The sequence below is a fragment of the Echiichthys vipera genome (assembly GCF_963691815.1).
Source record: "Echiichthys vipera genome assembly, chromosome: 16".
In the NCBI taxonomy this organism is placed as follows: domain Eukaryota; kingdom Metazoa; phylum Chordata; class Actinopteri; order Perciformes; family Trachinidae; genus Echiichthys; species Echiichthys vipera.
Genome location: NC_139841.1, coordinates 16,609,874 through 16,625,459, shown reverse-complemented (window position 1 = coordinate 16,625,459; position 15,586 = coordinate 16,609,874). Strand labels below are relative to the sequence as shown.

The 15,586-nt window shown below is 40.7% G+C and overlaps 1 protein-coding gene across 1 annotated transcript; it reads left to right on the top strand.

The window, feature by feature from the left end:
* The first annotated feature begins 808 nt into the window (after positions 1–808).
* Positions 809–9,459, top strand: LOC310958740 (TBC1 domain family member 10A-like). Its single transcript, XM_083929820.1, has 9 exons — positions 809–1,273; positions 3,162–3,261; positions 3,604–3,711; positions 4,576–4,682; positions 4,780–4,894; positions 5,144–5,209; positions 5,852–6,041; positions 6,736–6,890; positions 7,060–9,459. The coding sequence occupies exons 1-9, from the start codon at positions 1,089–1,091 to the stop codon at positions 7,465–7,467; spliced, it is 1,434 nt and encodes a 477-aa protein (XP_083785946.1). The 5' UTR covers positions 809–1,088; the 3' UTR covers positions 7,468–9,459.
* Positions 9,460–15,586: the final 6,127 nt, after the last annotated feature.

Here is a 15,586-nt window from a genome sequence, read left to right as displayed (position 1 = left end):
TTACAGTATACTCGTATCAAAAGAAAATATTTGTAACGGCTGCATCTTCAATATTGAATAACATTTCTGTACTGGGGGATAACAGATTTAAAAAGGTGGCCTAAATAAGTCAAATTATGAAGGCAGGACTGTTGCACATTTTTACACTGTGGTATTATACAACTGGGGCCCACAGACTGTTACGAAATCCTGCTTAAGTGTTTGGAAGCAGGCTGTATATGAAAGTAAAGGTTTATTTCACATTTCCAGCTAACTTGTATCTTTTTGATACTAGTTAACTGACATTTCAAAGTTTTCCATACATTTTAATTAAAACCTAAAAAGCTATTTTATAAAAGGATCAACCTTTGTACCTGAATATGTGTTTTTCAGCAGTAAATGACAGTGTAGAGTTATCAAATGTCATGGAGGTTTTGTGTACTATCTGCTCCAGCATCTCTTCCTGGTAGCCACCAAGGCTAAAGGAAGGAGGTTGGGACACCAAAAAAGGTATTTTTTTCCCCAGAAAAAAATGTATTGAAAAGAATGATTCAATCAATATACATTACTTTTCTAATATGTTCCAGAGTTGCATACAATTTTGAACATATATTTCTAATGTAAAACTAATGACATAAATTAAAGTGTACAAAGACAGTAAACCATAGAAAAAGCAGTGAAGAACAATACAAGTAAAACATATGATACTGCGCACGCGTCATGCCTTAAAACTATGATTTTTTTGGTGACCCTGCCTCCTTCCATTAGCCTTGACGCTAACCCGCATTCTTGCTGACAGCAGAGATTGGTTTCTGTGTCAGCTGACAGTTGTGTGATGCTAGCATGTTAGCTTCGGGGTAAGCAAGAGCATACTAATCTAGCGTGTATCGCTGTGATCGAAGCGAAAATGTTTATGATGGAACAAACGCTAACTGTCTTTTTTATTTTAGTGAGCTAGCAGCTTGCTAGGAAGCAAATCTTCCTTAGCAACTGTAGCTAGGTTAGCCGTTACAGCAGGTTAATTAAGCAACGGGCGTTTTCATGGAGAGCTCGTTGGCTCACGTTAAGCTTTCAAGACTGGCTGACCTGCTGAGGTAAATGGTGATTAAATGGCAAAAATTGAGCAGGGCAATGGACTTGACTTGCGGGGCAGCAGCACAGAGAAGCTGACAGAGAATAACGGGAAAGGCAGCTCATATGGATCCGACCCAGAGGTAAACGGCACCGTTCCCGGGGAGAAACTGGTGGATAAGTACGGATTCAGCGGAGGATCCCAGCAGCACGCCATAGACACGTAAGTGCAGGTCCTCACAGTTACTGCAGGGGTCCGCCAAATTGTTTGTGTTTTTCTTCAAAAATATGTCTGAAAATAGAAGTTATGCAACGTTTTATTAGCAAAGATAGATGTGTAAATGCATTTACACAGCCATGATGATGAGCGTACCGTACAGATACAGTTGAGCTGTATGTTTAACATGAACACATGATGCATGGATATGTTAATAATGATCATTGTAGTCTCTTAGTATTGTATACACCATAACAAGCTGTGTGTATAGGCTTTAGGACCTATGTTTGGTCCAATTTAACTAGATTAAGCACAGTATTTGCAGTAGGGGGTCCTTGACCTAAAACACACTGAAGACCCCTGGTCTACTGACAAGATTCACTCTTCTTCACCTTCCTGAAGTCAGGTAAAGGTGAACAGAAATAAATCTCTCCACTTTTGGGAGACTGACATGTCATCTATGCAGAGATTTTCCATACGGAAGAAGGAAAACAAAGAAAAAAATAGTCAAGTCATTTGTCAGGCTAATTAATAATAATAGGCTAATTACTCATTAATAGCTGCTTTTCTTGTCACCTGGGCCCTTCCAAGCAAAGTTATCTCTTCTCTTGACCCTTTGGCTTTGTCACAGGTTAGATTAAAACATATGTTTTCATTTTATTTTAATTACCCTTTTTTGGTATAATTAGTTTTTTATTTTTTATTTATAATTCTGAATACATTTATATTTTGTATACTAATATATATATATATATATATATATATATATATATATATATATATATATATATATATAGGAATATATGAAGAATAAATAGCAGTTTATAAGTACTTGTTAAGTACAGTACAGCAAAAATTGGTTGAGTTTGGAAAGAAAAATAAATAAATAAAAAAACAATGTATGACAGAGGTAGCTGTTAACTGTATGCAGAAGGGGCAGGATTAAATAAGGGTATACTCTTTTTCAGACATGTCCAAAAGTAAAGAAAAACATCTCTGTGCTTTCCAGTTGTGTAATATTATTATCTGTATCCCCTTATCAGTTTTCTTTTTTACATGTTTGAAATTAATTTAAATCAAAACAAATCAAATAATTATAATGCTTTTATTTTCCAATTTTTAATCTCGTCAGTTAACTTGTGAGCCTCCAGGTTGGGAATCATTTACAAAGACCACTCTGTTATTTTATTAAATTTTTCAGTATTCCTTATTTCTACCTTGATTGCTCCTTTTCCGTTGCTGGTCTCTCTTCACTCGGTTCCAGCAGAGTTTTGATTTTGAAATCTGAATGGTTGTTTTAAAGTTACTTAATGGTCTTGTCAATTCCTACATCTCTGACCTTTTAAGCAAATCAAATCTCTGGTAGCTCTGTCGGCTTTCTGACCCAAACCTTTGAAAAACGGGGATAATGGAAGAGCTGAACAAAGCAGGCAGCGTGGGGCTCGTCACCTGCCTTTGTAATTTGAAGACATATCGGAAACTGTCGAGACTTATTAGTTCAGTCAAGTCACTTCGATATCTTATAGAGATTAGTGACTGACAACTTTTGAACTTTCTTTTTTTGTCCGTGTCAGCTCTGATAGGACTGTAGTGAAGTGAGATACTGGTGTACGTTTCGAGTAGGTTTAAAGGAACTGGATCAGGGGAAAGTTCTCCCACAGCTTCCTGTTTTCCTTGTACCTCGCTGCCGACTGCAAGCGTTCCACTGTTTTTGTCTGAGGTTAGATTTCCTGTGTGGCCAAGGAAGAGATGAGCCACTGTCCCGCCCCTTCTGAAGGCAGGATTCCCTTTGTCATAAAAACAAGGAAGTTACAAAGTACAGTATAGCCATTGTCCATTTGTATGAACATATTTAGTTTGTTTTTATCACTGACATCGTCTCCCATCTTCACAGTGCTGAAGAAATCCCCACTGATGTGCTGAGGCAGCGGGAGGCAAAATGGCTGGAGATGCTAAACAGTTGGGACAAGTGGATGGCCAAAAAACACAAGAAGGTCTGCTTTATAAACTCTAAATTAAAAATATGTCCGCTGTTTCGGAGCGTGGATGTGGCTGTTGTAGCAGCAGTTTTTAAATCGACTGAATAATTGAAATGCAAATGTCAAAAACTGAGTTGGAAAACTTGTAATCATTCCATCATCACAACAGGATTTTTTTGTTTTGTTTTTAAATCTTTGATGGTCAGTTGTATGTCATCATGTTGCAGTCAGTGGCATGAGGTATGCGGCGGTATTTACCGTACTGTCTTCTGTTGTCTGTGTTCCTTTCTCCTGTTTTTTTCCTTTCTCGCGCTTTTTGCAGGCTCTTGAGTAACTGTGCGTGTGTTTGAATAACAGGTGAAAGAGCGCTGTCAGAAGGGGATCCCTCCGTCCCTGCGTGGCCGGGCCTGGCTCTACCTCACGGGGGGAAAAGTAAGAAGGGAGCAAAACCAGGGGAAATTCCAGGTCAGTTGTATATTTGTGATCCCCGCTGTCATCAAGGCATTTGACTGAAAGGTTCCATGATATTCTCATTTTCAGGTTCATACTTGTGTTTTTTGGGTTTAAAATAGAACATGTTTACATGCTTTAATGTCCAAAAGAACACATTGTTTTTCTCATACTGTCTGTATAAATATACCTGTGTTCCCCCTCTGAGAGTCTAAAACGCTTCGTTTTAGCGCCTGTATCTTTAAGCCCCTCTCCCAAAGTCCAGTCTGCTCTGATTGGTCAGCTTTTCCAGGTCTTCTGAGTCTCCCTCCCATCATTGCAGCCGGGAAAAGACTGTAGCAGCACTTCCTTAGTATAGTTGGGACATAATGACAGCTCATTTAAAGGAAAAGTTTCTAAATACGGGCTGTGTGCATTTCTCTGTGGATTGAGCGTTTTGATACTTTCACAGTATTAATATGGCACCTCAACCTGCTTTATAATAAAAAAAGAAAGAAGTGGAACTCTCGCTTTTTTCCCCCATATGGGACCTTTTACTTTTATGCCTGGGACAAAGCATAGTCACTCAAAGTACTGAAGAGTTTTTTGTAAAATATGTTTATGCATATTCATGATACATGTGCATATATTAGTAATTCAATTGTCACGTTTGTACATCACTGACAACTAGAAAGTGCCAAGATACCGTCTAAGTGTCTCAGTACCCAAACTCCTGGTGAGGGGCTGGACTTTCTCAAGGCTAATAACTTCACTTGGCTTGAACTTCCAGAATTGCCTGCATTATGAAATCTCAATTTAAAAAAAATAGATGGTGGGAAGCGACTCAAAAATGTAAGATATAATGTTGCAAAAGCTGACAAAATTGTGTTGTGTTTTTAGGAACTGGACAGTCAGCCAGGAGATCCTAAATGGGTGGATATTATAGAGAGGGACCTCCATCGACAGTTCCCCTTCCATGAAATGTTTTCAGCAAGAGGAGGTCACGGGTACGCGCTGCCTTCTAAAGGCCTGTCATGATGCCTTTTGTATTAATGTGGCTGAACATAGTTTCTGAATATAATTTATACATGTTTCTACATTCAGGCAGCAAGACCTGTTCCGCGTGTTGAAGGCTTATACTCTGCATCGTCCTGAGGAGGGTTATTGTCAGGCTCAGGCTCCCATCGCTGCTGTGCTCCTGATGCATATGCCAGCAGAGGTGAATACACACCAGAGATTCAACCCAACCTTTCCAAATATTTGTTCTCTAATATATAAAATCATATAAAGTTGATACTGTGTATTCCCTGCCCTTGATAGGGTTAAGCAGAATGATGAGGCAAAGAAAGAATGACACCTTAAACAAACATCCACTGCATAATTGTTACATATGCATATACGGTATAATAGTCATGCTTCTTTTTTTTACGATAATAAAGGTTACCCTTGTTTCCTTTCTTTGTCCTAGGATGCATTTTGGATCCTTGTCCAGATTTGTGAAAAATACCTTCCTGGATACTACAGTACAGGACTGGTGAGGGTCCAGCCAGGCACACTGTCGCTTCATTTGAAAAACAAAACTTTATTATCTTAGGAAGAGCTTGAGACCATCTGAGTACAACCCGTGACAGAATTACATATTAACATTGTTCAGCATGTCAATTATTATCCATCCGAACCTTGTAGTTATTGCTTAAATGAACCTATTGTCGACTGTCAGCAAAAAATACACTCACAAATCACAAACATGTAGCATTGCCAAAGAACACTGGGTTTCTGAAAACTGCATTTGTGCCACTTTATAGGACCGGATCTTTGCATTTTACTATTTTTACAATTTTACAGAGAGTGAACAGAGTCTACTCTGTATTAGTGTTTAAGCTTCTTGAAAACAACAACAACGTAAGTCTCAGATGAAATTGTCAGTTAACATCAGAGTCAGTGTATGTCATCTGGTGGTGGTGTTAGATTTCTCAGACCAGCACGTCTCCAGACTGACACTGATATGCTAACGACCTGAATAACACGAGGTGGTGACCAGGCTACAAGGACGAGATAAGCAGAAAATCCAATTAGACAAAGAGAAAGGTGTCTCCATCTCTCCACCTCTCTCTCTCTCCCTCTCTCCCTCTCTCCCTCTCTCCATACCGACTGCTGTTCAATGTCGTCACCACAGGAGGCGATCCAGCTGGACGGGGAGATCCTGTACGCTCTGCTGCGGCGGGTGTCCCCTGTAGCCCATCGCCACCTGAAGAAGCACAAGATGGAGCCCATCCTGTATATGACGGAGTGGTTCATGTGTGCGTTTTCCCGGACCCTGCCGTGGGCCTCAGTGCTGCGCGTCTGGGACATGTTCCTTTGTGAGGGTGAGACACTACATTTGTAAAATATTGTCGGCATTGAAATAGAAATGAAAACAATACGTTGATCTCATAGACAGCAGCTTTGTTCGATGTAGTAGAATCAAGGATCCTTTTATAATTAAAACAGCAGAGTTATATACACAATAGCAGTATTTAATTTTCCTCCAAGCCATGTCATGTGCTTTTTACACACTATTTAATTTGAACCTGTAAAACATCAGAGCATGATCACCTTTTAAGGCCAACACTGAATACATGAAGCCTACCTATTGATCTATTTTGGGATGGTTCACCGTACTGCAAGATTGTTGCACTCAACCCAATGACAACACCAATGTTGAGTGCACTAAAGTTCTTAATAAAATAAGAAAATATTCAGTATTTTTCATTTGTTACATATTAAATCCACACAGGATAATACAAAAATAGGCTTTACCATGTGGTTATTTAATATAGACCATTAATTTATTGAATTACCAGAGAAAATGCTATGTGATATATATGGTTATCCAGATATGAAATGATCTATATCGGGATAGAAGATGTTGGCCATATCACCATCTCTAATCTAAATATCCACTCAAATGAACTGATCTTCAGCAGTTCTGTGCAGCTCTAAGTTGGTCGCTCCAATAAAATGAAAGTGTAGACTGCTGCTGCTCTAGCTGCATGTTATCTGATGTGATGCGGTTCTCAGGAGTGAAGATCCTCTTCAAAGTGGGCCTGGTTCTCCTGAAATGCACTTTGGGATCCCAAGAGAAACTGAAGGCCCGGCAAGGTCTCTATGAAACTATGGAGCTGCTCCGAGCGATACAGCCACAGTATATGCAAGAGGGCTTCCTGGTTCGCGAGGTACTATATCCATTTTACTGCATTCTTTATCGTCTTCCTTTTTGACTTTGCCCTCCTGTGGTTGTGATAACAGCAATATAAAAAAAAAATCACCTGTAATGTTCTGGAACTACACAACCCAGGCGTTCACTCGCACCTGATCCACACTCAATCTCCTCTTGTGTTTCAGATTATCGAGTTAGCGGTGTCCGAGAAAGACATTGAGAAGGAACACCACGCTCAGTTGCGGCGCTGGAAGGAGACCCACGGTGATCTAAACTGCAAGTCCCCTCCCAGGATGCACGGCGCTAAGGCCATCATAGCCGCCGAGCCTCCCAGTCGACAAGACCTGAGACAGAGGCCCACCATCATCGTGGAGTCTCCCCTGGCGCCCAAGACCGATGGGGAGAGAGCAGGGGACGCCAGGGAAAGTGGAAAGACTAAAGACGAGAAACAGAAGAAAGGCGCCCTACCGCCGCAGCAGGAGACTGTTAATCCTTACCTCGCTCCCAGTGACCCCCCGGCGCTCCACAAACACATGACTGAACGAGGGTCCAAAGAGAGTCTGAGCAGTGCAGAACATGACACTTACCTGTAGCAGGGTAAGTGTCACTAATTTACTTACAAAAATCATCCCACGCTGCCTTTCACTAACTTGCTCACTCCGAGCTTTTAGTCAAAGTTCTCACGCGTCACAGTGACATGACCAACCTTTCCGTGACTTAATGTGTCCATAGTGGTCGTGACTGTGACAGGTTGTAGTAATAACCATTTAGTTTTCACATTTTCAAAGCTGACAAAAATACTATTGCTTTGACTATGAAGCAGGCACTGTAAAACTCAAAACATTTTCAGTGTCTTTACATTGATACAAGTTGCTTTTAACTAAGTGTAGTCATGGAAATGTAGGATGAAAGTATACAGAAGTTCAGAAATGTGTAATTGCCAGGGAGAGACAAGAGATGGCGATGATGTGCACACATGGCTTTGAGTTTGTTTTAGCCTGTGGGGGTATGGAGCTGTTAGGGTTCATATGACTGAACATGTGGGGATATAAACTCGCTAACTCACTGTTGACCGCTACTGCTGCTATTTAACTCCTTTAAACTTACCTCTTAGATTCTTTCCTTTGTTATAAATGAAGTCTGATTTTGTCTTAATTGATGAGGTCTTTTCTAAAGCACTTTGCCTTTTATAGTCTTCCTCTTTGCCTACGTTAGTCACTACGTTGCCAACACAGAGATTTCGTATTTATCCTGCTTTGCTAGACTCCCACTAATTTTGCAGACACACATTCTATCAGTGTGTCTGTAAAGTCGTTTGACTGTTCTGCTGCATCCGGGAGTTTGTCTTTGCTGAGTTGAACACTTGAGGGCGTCCGGAGATCATCTCACAGCCTCAGCAAACTGACACAATGAAGGAAGTGTGCAGGGACATTTTGTGCCACTAAGCCAAAGATTTTGATGCATATTTTTAAAGATATATATTGTACAAGAATTGTATTCAATCATATTGTGTACGGGAGGGGATGGGTTAATATTTATGTCTTAAATATGAGATATGGGAAATTGCCATTTTGAAGAACAATAATACATTCACGCTTAAAGGTTTGTTGGTTAGACGTAAAAATATCTTATGCTAGAAAAGAAAAACACAGCGTTATGAGTTTTGTTTTCTGCAGCGTCACAATCTAAACTCAGTCCAATCACTTCAGTGTGTTTTTTTAAACCAGGGAACCCCACTAAAATGTGCTGTTTGTATTGTCTTTGTTGACAAACTGCTTTGAATGAGTGTAAAAAAAAAAAATTATGATGTCCAAGCTATCTTCAGAAGTTCCTTTGTAATGGCATTATTTAGATAAAAAGATATTAAAAGTCAAGGGAGTGATAAGCCTTTGATAATGTCAAAGCTCGGAGTCAATTTATCAGAGATGAAGAAATTGTTTGAAAAACCCGTAATTAATTCAGACGCAATCAACATTTAACTCTCCTTTTATTAGCAGTTACATGTGTAACTACATCAGATTATTCGCTGTCAAGTTTTTTTTAGAGTGGAAAATTGCTGTAGATATATGTTGATTTTAAACACTGTGGAGATTTTTAAGTAAATGCTACGGGTTTATTTTTTCGTCTATTAAGAAGCACTGATAACCTCCAATGCGCTCTGAAGTTTTTTTCATATTTAGATTGTTCGTTTGTCTTTTTGTTAAAAGCAACAACACGGATCACATTTAATCCACAGACAGTTTAGTTTCCACCAGGAGCTTTCTATGTTGCCCTGTGGAGGGGGCCACTGAGCTTCATCCAGGGACTCAAATGACTAGTCTCCCAGTCATGCTGAAGGATACGGGATATACAGGATGTTGTTCACCATATATAAACTTTGTGTTGATTTTTTGAAGACTTTTTAAGAAATTTCAATATCCATAAAAATGTATAATGTTAAGAAGCTCCTTATTACTAATCATTGCAACTATTCTGATTAAAACATTGTACGTAAATGTGCTACGTATGCTGCTGTTGTCATCGGTATATAGGACTTTATTTCTGATCAGTTTGCTCATTTGATTTGAAATCTACTTCTCATATCTACAAGCTTTTTTTTTTTTTATACCAAATGAGATTTGAATCAATAAAAATGTAAACTCTTTTGCTGATCTGCCCTGTTTTTCCATTTTATCCTGACATCAATTTCCCCTTCGTTTGCCTTTATTTAATGTGAAACAAAGAAAATGAGACAAGAGATGAAGTGCCGTGCAGACTGGACTGAACGAGCAGGATTTCAATACACCCTGTGTTATCATTCAGCACCCTCGCGCCCACCCGCCCTCCTGCACCCACGCAGCACACTTCCTCGGACACCTGTTTCTCCGGCTCTTTCAGCTCTTTGAGGAATTTGCATCTCAAATAGGGCGAATTCCCACAGCACCGTCCAAAGCGCTTCGCCCAGCCATTTGCCTATGGTCTCTGAATGGAGTCTTCTACATGTATACAGGCCTTCTTCTTCTTCTCCTTTCTCGACAAGGTTCAGCTGCAGTCCAAGAACATGACAGCTAGAAACGCTCTTCTCTACATTTGAATTTATCCAACCAGTGTAACCCCAACACTGTTTAAATTTATTTAAAGGGGACATATTCCGCTCATTTTCTGGTTTTTATTTACTCATATTTCTAGTTGTTTCTGCTAGAACATATATTTCTCATATTGTCGAATATACCTGTATGTATGCCACCTTTGCTTGGTCTGTGTGAAAAGTCCCTCTGTCTGAAAGGCGCCATTTTTTTAGCGCCTGTCTCTTTAAGGCCTCCTCCCAAAAAAGCCAAGTCTGCTCTGATTTTCCAATCTTACGCATCTGCACTCTTTACACCGCATTGCAGCCGGGAAATGACTGTAACAGCACTGAATCAGCATTTTTCTACCTCTTCAAGTATAGTTGTGACATCATAACTGTACAAAAGTCCTGACGGCTCTTTTAAAGACAGTTGCTGAATACGGTCTGAGTGCATTTCTCTGTGGATTGAGCGTTTGCATACTTTCACAGTATTTACATAGCACCTCGCAGGCTTTATTATCAACAAGACATGCAATCTCACTCTTTTTACAATATATTACCTCTCAGTAGTTGATGCATCTCTTGGATATAATTACATTACTATTGTCAATTGAATTCTCACAGTCTTCCTTTCATGTCTCTGTACTTCATGTACTTTATATGAAGACATTTTTTGTCATTTGAAATTCATCACATAAGATGATTGAGATTTTTCATCTTCTTCATGTCACATTCCTGAGTCTCCCTCGCAGCCTTCACCGTGGCTCCTTCTGTTTCTGTTAATGATTTTGGGTTCCACTTCTCTGAGGATGCCTGTCATTAAAGCATTTTTGTATTTGGGGGTCCTCTCATCATCTCTTTTGTGCCATTTGCTTTCTGTAAACAATGCCAGCTTCTCACCCCAACTCCACCCTTCACCCCAATCCAACCCCACCCCATCCGCCGGACGCCACCCTACTCCTCCCACCTGTCTGTCTCTCCCTGTGCTGTTGCTCTGACATTCACTACAGCGGAGCTTAGACCAGACCAAAGAGTGTGTAATGGGAGTTTTACGGCTGGTCTGCAGAGATGTGACCCAGACGTGCCCCCATAACCACACTCTCAGAAAAGAGCTGAGCAGCATTTTTAAATTTCATGGTTGTTGCTGGGGCAGAGTTGCCCACAAGAACACCATGGTGCACTCTCACAAGTCGGTCGTTGCGCTCTTACCGTTCATACCTTCAAAAGTGCTATCATGAACATGAACAACATGATTAGTTTATGTTTTGGTGCATTTTCCCCTCTTCCTCCTATTTGGAGCAACCATTTTTCCCAGTCCATGTTGCTGCAGAAGTCAGGTTCATACTGAAAATAGGTCAATGTTTGTGTGGGCGTGTTGCTACAAGTACTGGGGAGAAGATGAAATACGATCCAGGACGTCCAGTTTGAGTGATACGCTGCATCCATGAGCTTTAAGACTCACTTTGAGATGGGATTTTTCAGCTCTGGAAAGTCAATCATTTTATCCTCCATCTTGACGATTGCAAGGTTCACGTTACAAAGTAATCTACCAGGAAAGTGCTCTTGGACATGTTTGATTGGCTGTTGTTGGATGATGTTGCATTGTGTCGCAGCAAAAGTTAACCCAGCTTCGAGGGCCCCCCGGTGGCTTAGCAGACCAAGAACAGCAACGTCTTACCTTCCTTACCCTTAATGCATAGCTCTTTCCCCAGTTTTCCCTTCATCGCTTTGCTATCACTATCTGAAGACATGAAATCCCCCCCAAAATATTGATAAGTTGACTAGTAGTTTTCTGAGAAAAAGCTCTTGTTGTACCACTCCTGGCTTTGAGTTAGCGGTGTCCGACAAAGACATTAAGAAGGAACACCACGCTCAGTTGCGGCGCTGGAAGGAGACCCAGGGTGATCTAAACTGCAAGTCCCCTCCCAGGATGCACGGCGCTAAGGCCATCATAGCTGCCGAGCCTCCCAGTCGACAGGACCTGAGACAGAGGCCCACCATCATCAGGGAGTCTCCCCTGGTGCCCAACGTCTTACCTACCTTACCTTTAATGCATAGCTCTTTCCCCAGTTTTCCCGTCATCGCTTCGCTATAACTATCTGAAGACATGAAATACCCCCCAAAATATTGATAAGTTGACTAGTAGTTTCCTGAGAAAAAGCTCTTGTTGTACCACTCCTGGCTTCTCTGAGGACAGTGTAGACAGAACAACCAGCAGGCTCAAATTATACTTTCCCTGTTCACATAGCTACTAGGGTGTGCATGCCACACCTGTGGTATAAACTAAATTCCATTGGTCTTGTTTGTGTCCTTTTTGAAGTATGCCAGGGCCTTAACTAGTGACTAGTGAACAACAGTGAACACAGACCAAATTTCAAGATGGCAAACCATAAATATATGTACGTAGTGACGTCACTCACAGGTTTCTGAACAAATAAAATTAAGCTCAAAGTGGACGGCTCCGGAACGTGGATGGAGCTGAGGAGGGGCGAAGGAAGCCTACAGTCAATGCTTGCCACCTGTGACAGCACCCACCTGTCACTCAAAGCAGCACGACTTTAATTATGCATACATTTAAGCCTTAATATAATTTAAACTGGTGAGACCAAAAACGCTTTTTATACCAGGCTGTAAACATGTTGGTTTCTGCTTTTGTTGCATTTTAACACGGTCCTAAATGGGGATTGACTCGTTTTTGCAGCGAGCCTCAAGCGGCCATTCGCACTTTATTTTTCACCCCTGGCCTGGAGATTGCTGCTTGTGCCACTAGTGCTGGTACAAATTTGTACCATTAACGGCCAGAAAATATGCTGTACCTTTGTGGTGGATCACAATATCTTTACTGGTAGGCTACTTCTACTCTGGGATGAAATATTTTAGAGCTTATTATAAAGCTCGTTGTGTAAGCAGATACCCCACCCATGTGATGTCTGTTTATACTCTGTAGCTGTTTATGGGGGGGTGGGTGAGTACAGTGAGATGGATGATCTCAAGAGAACATATGTGTGAAGCGTCTGGGAGATTAAAGTCTGGCTTCATGAGCTGTAAAGCTCCTCTAAAGCTATTTGGTAACAAGGAACGAGGATCTGCACCTTTATCGCCGGCCTGCCATCCCCCATCATGCCCCCCACTCAAAGAAGGGATTAAAAGGGCTAGAGGTCAGGGGCACAAAACAAAAAATACAACTGAGAACCGTTTATAATGAAGGATTGTTAAATTGGATTGCAGCTGCCATGCCTTTTCTGCAGTTCGTATGCATGATTTGCTTTTTGTCAAATACAATATAATACAATAACTGTGTGTGTCTATAAGAGAAAAACTATCAGTGCTCCCCTTATTTTGTCTTCACCCTATATACGTGCATGAATAGATGACTGAAACTTCACAGCAACCCTTTTTGTGACTCTTCCATGTTTTGGAGTAAAGGCTTTGATAAAAATTTCAAGTAGCAAAGCTGCACGTGTGGGACAGGAAGCAGAGTCGGAGTGGAAGGTGTCAGGGGTCAGACAGATGCTCGTTCAATGGACAGTGGACAGGATGTGTGTGTGTCCTTTTATGGTTCTCCTCTGGATAACAGTAGCTGGACGTGCAGCCCTAATGATCTCAGGTCCATCAGAGTTTTGACACTGGGTTATGATTCATAATAGGAAATGATAATGCACACCTGTTTGGTCCCCCCCCCCCCCCCCCCCCCCCGATCTCCTTCAACATTAAAGACTAAGCAGAATTATGAATCATTATTTATACAGCTGAGCAACTGTGGATCCACATCCAAGTTGTTGTCTCTGTGAACGGTCTGTTAATGGGTCATTTTCTGCACCAACCAACAACTTAAAAGTGAAAGTCAACCCAGGCATTAAAGGGACAGTTCACACCCATATCGAAAATACATATTTTTATGTCAGCCTTGTCTCATATATAATGCAACTAAATGTCACTCAGTTTATGGTGCTCAAAGCGCTCAACAGCAAAAACTCAACAGCAATGTCTCTTTCCCCGTAATCATGTCCCTCTTACTGAAGATAATATAGAGGCCTGGTTTTGAGCAGTTTCACGTATAAACTTTTTCCTTTCTACCGAACTACATGCATCACTCAACAACATGCAACTATTTCTGGATGAGATGCTCTTGCTTTTGACGGTGTGGGTTGTAAACATTGAGGTCCCACTCCAGAGAGGTTTTAAAGTATTTAAAAATGTTTCTGGGCAGCAGAGCCCCTTGGGAGGATTGTCGACTAGCGGTACGATGGGTGCGACTTATGAAGATAGAGGACATTTTAGAGACTATAAACAGAAGAAGAGTACATTTATGAGTGGAGGGGGACTTGTCCTAACGTTAGCTAGCTCAGTGGTGCTAGGTGAACTTACAGTACCGAGCCTCTCGTTCATAGATTTGGTCTGCATGGTGTTTTGTGTGAGTTTTTCAAATAGTTCCATTATATTCGAGAAAAAAGGCAGAAATCTCCACGGCCGATATCTCAAACACCGGGTTATTCACACCAAAACAATCTAGATTAATAAATAGCACTACAGGTAGGAAGAAACATATGTATTTTTGATTTAGGGGTGAACTGTCGCTTAAAGTCCATTGATTCTCCTCGTATTAGAATGTAAGTAGTTTCTCAAAATACATATATATAAATAGTCCATAGCCGGAGCTATATCATACAAAAGATAAAGCAGAGAGTCAGTGAAGTAATGTGCAGTGCTAAATGAGTTTAACATTGTGTGAAGAACTTTTGTTCCCCGTAGTTTTAAGTCAGTTAAGAGTACATTTCTATTACAAAAATACATATAGTAATATATACAAGTATATCCTCTCATTTAAAGACTTATGGTTATATTCTAAACTTGGATTACTCCAAGTCTCTGTACTTTGGTACGAACTGACCATGGGCGGTCTGATACAGAAAACTAGACTAAATTAAACTTTGGCTTATTTCCTCACAATTTCAGCTATTTCACGTTGGGCAGGCTCCTGGTTACACATTAGACAGCCTCCAGACCTATCAGGTTTTATATAGGAACTTTGTTGTGACCTCTGAACTCCTTAATGGCATTTCCCCCTCTCCAACTGCACCCTCTTTCAACTTCCTGAGAAATTACTTTTATTTTGTAGGTGCACTTGATTTGTTTGTAAAGGTTTTATAATGTTTAATTACAGAATCATTATTCACTAAGGCTTCTGTTAATACAAATCAATTTGAGTTGACAGGAATAAATAACCAGGCCTGTAAGTAGTTGCTGTTAAAGCTGCCAGATCAGCAGTTCTTTCTGGTTAAACCATTTGACAGTATTTGAGGGTATTTACCCATCTCATCTCATCTCACCTTCAACCGCTTATCCAGGGTCAGGTCGTGGGCACAGCAGCTTTAGCATGGGACCCCAAACTTCCCTTTACCGGGCCACGTTAACCAGCTCTAACTGGGGGATCCCGAGGCGTTCCCATGTTCAATGTATGTTAAACATAATTCAATTGCAAATCAGATCTAAACAGATATCCTCACAGAAATAAGAAAATGTTGGCCTAACCTCATTTGTGGTAATGAAAGAAGAAGAAATGTCCTGTAACACATTATGAATGAGGCTGCTGTCTTAAAGGGGCCTAGCAACATGTATTTGGCTCTGTTTGTGTTGCGTGTTTATCTCTTCACTGGGGATGTTTG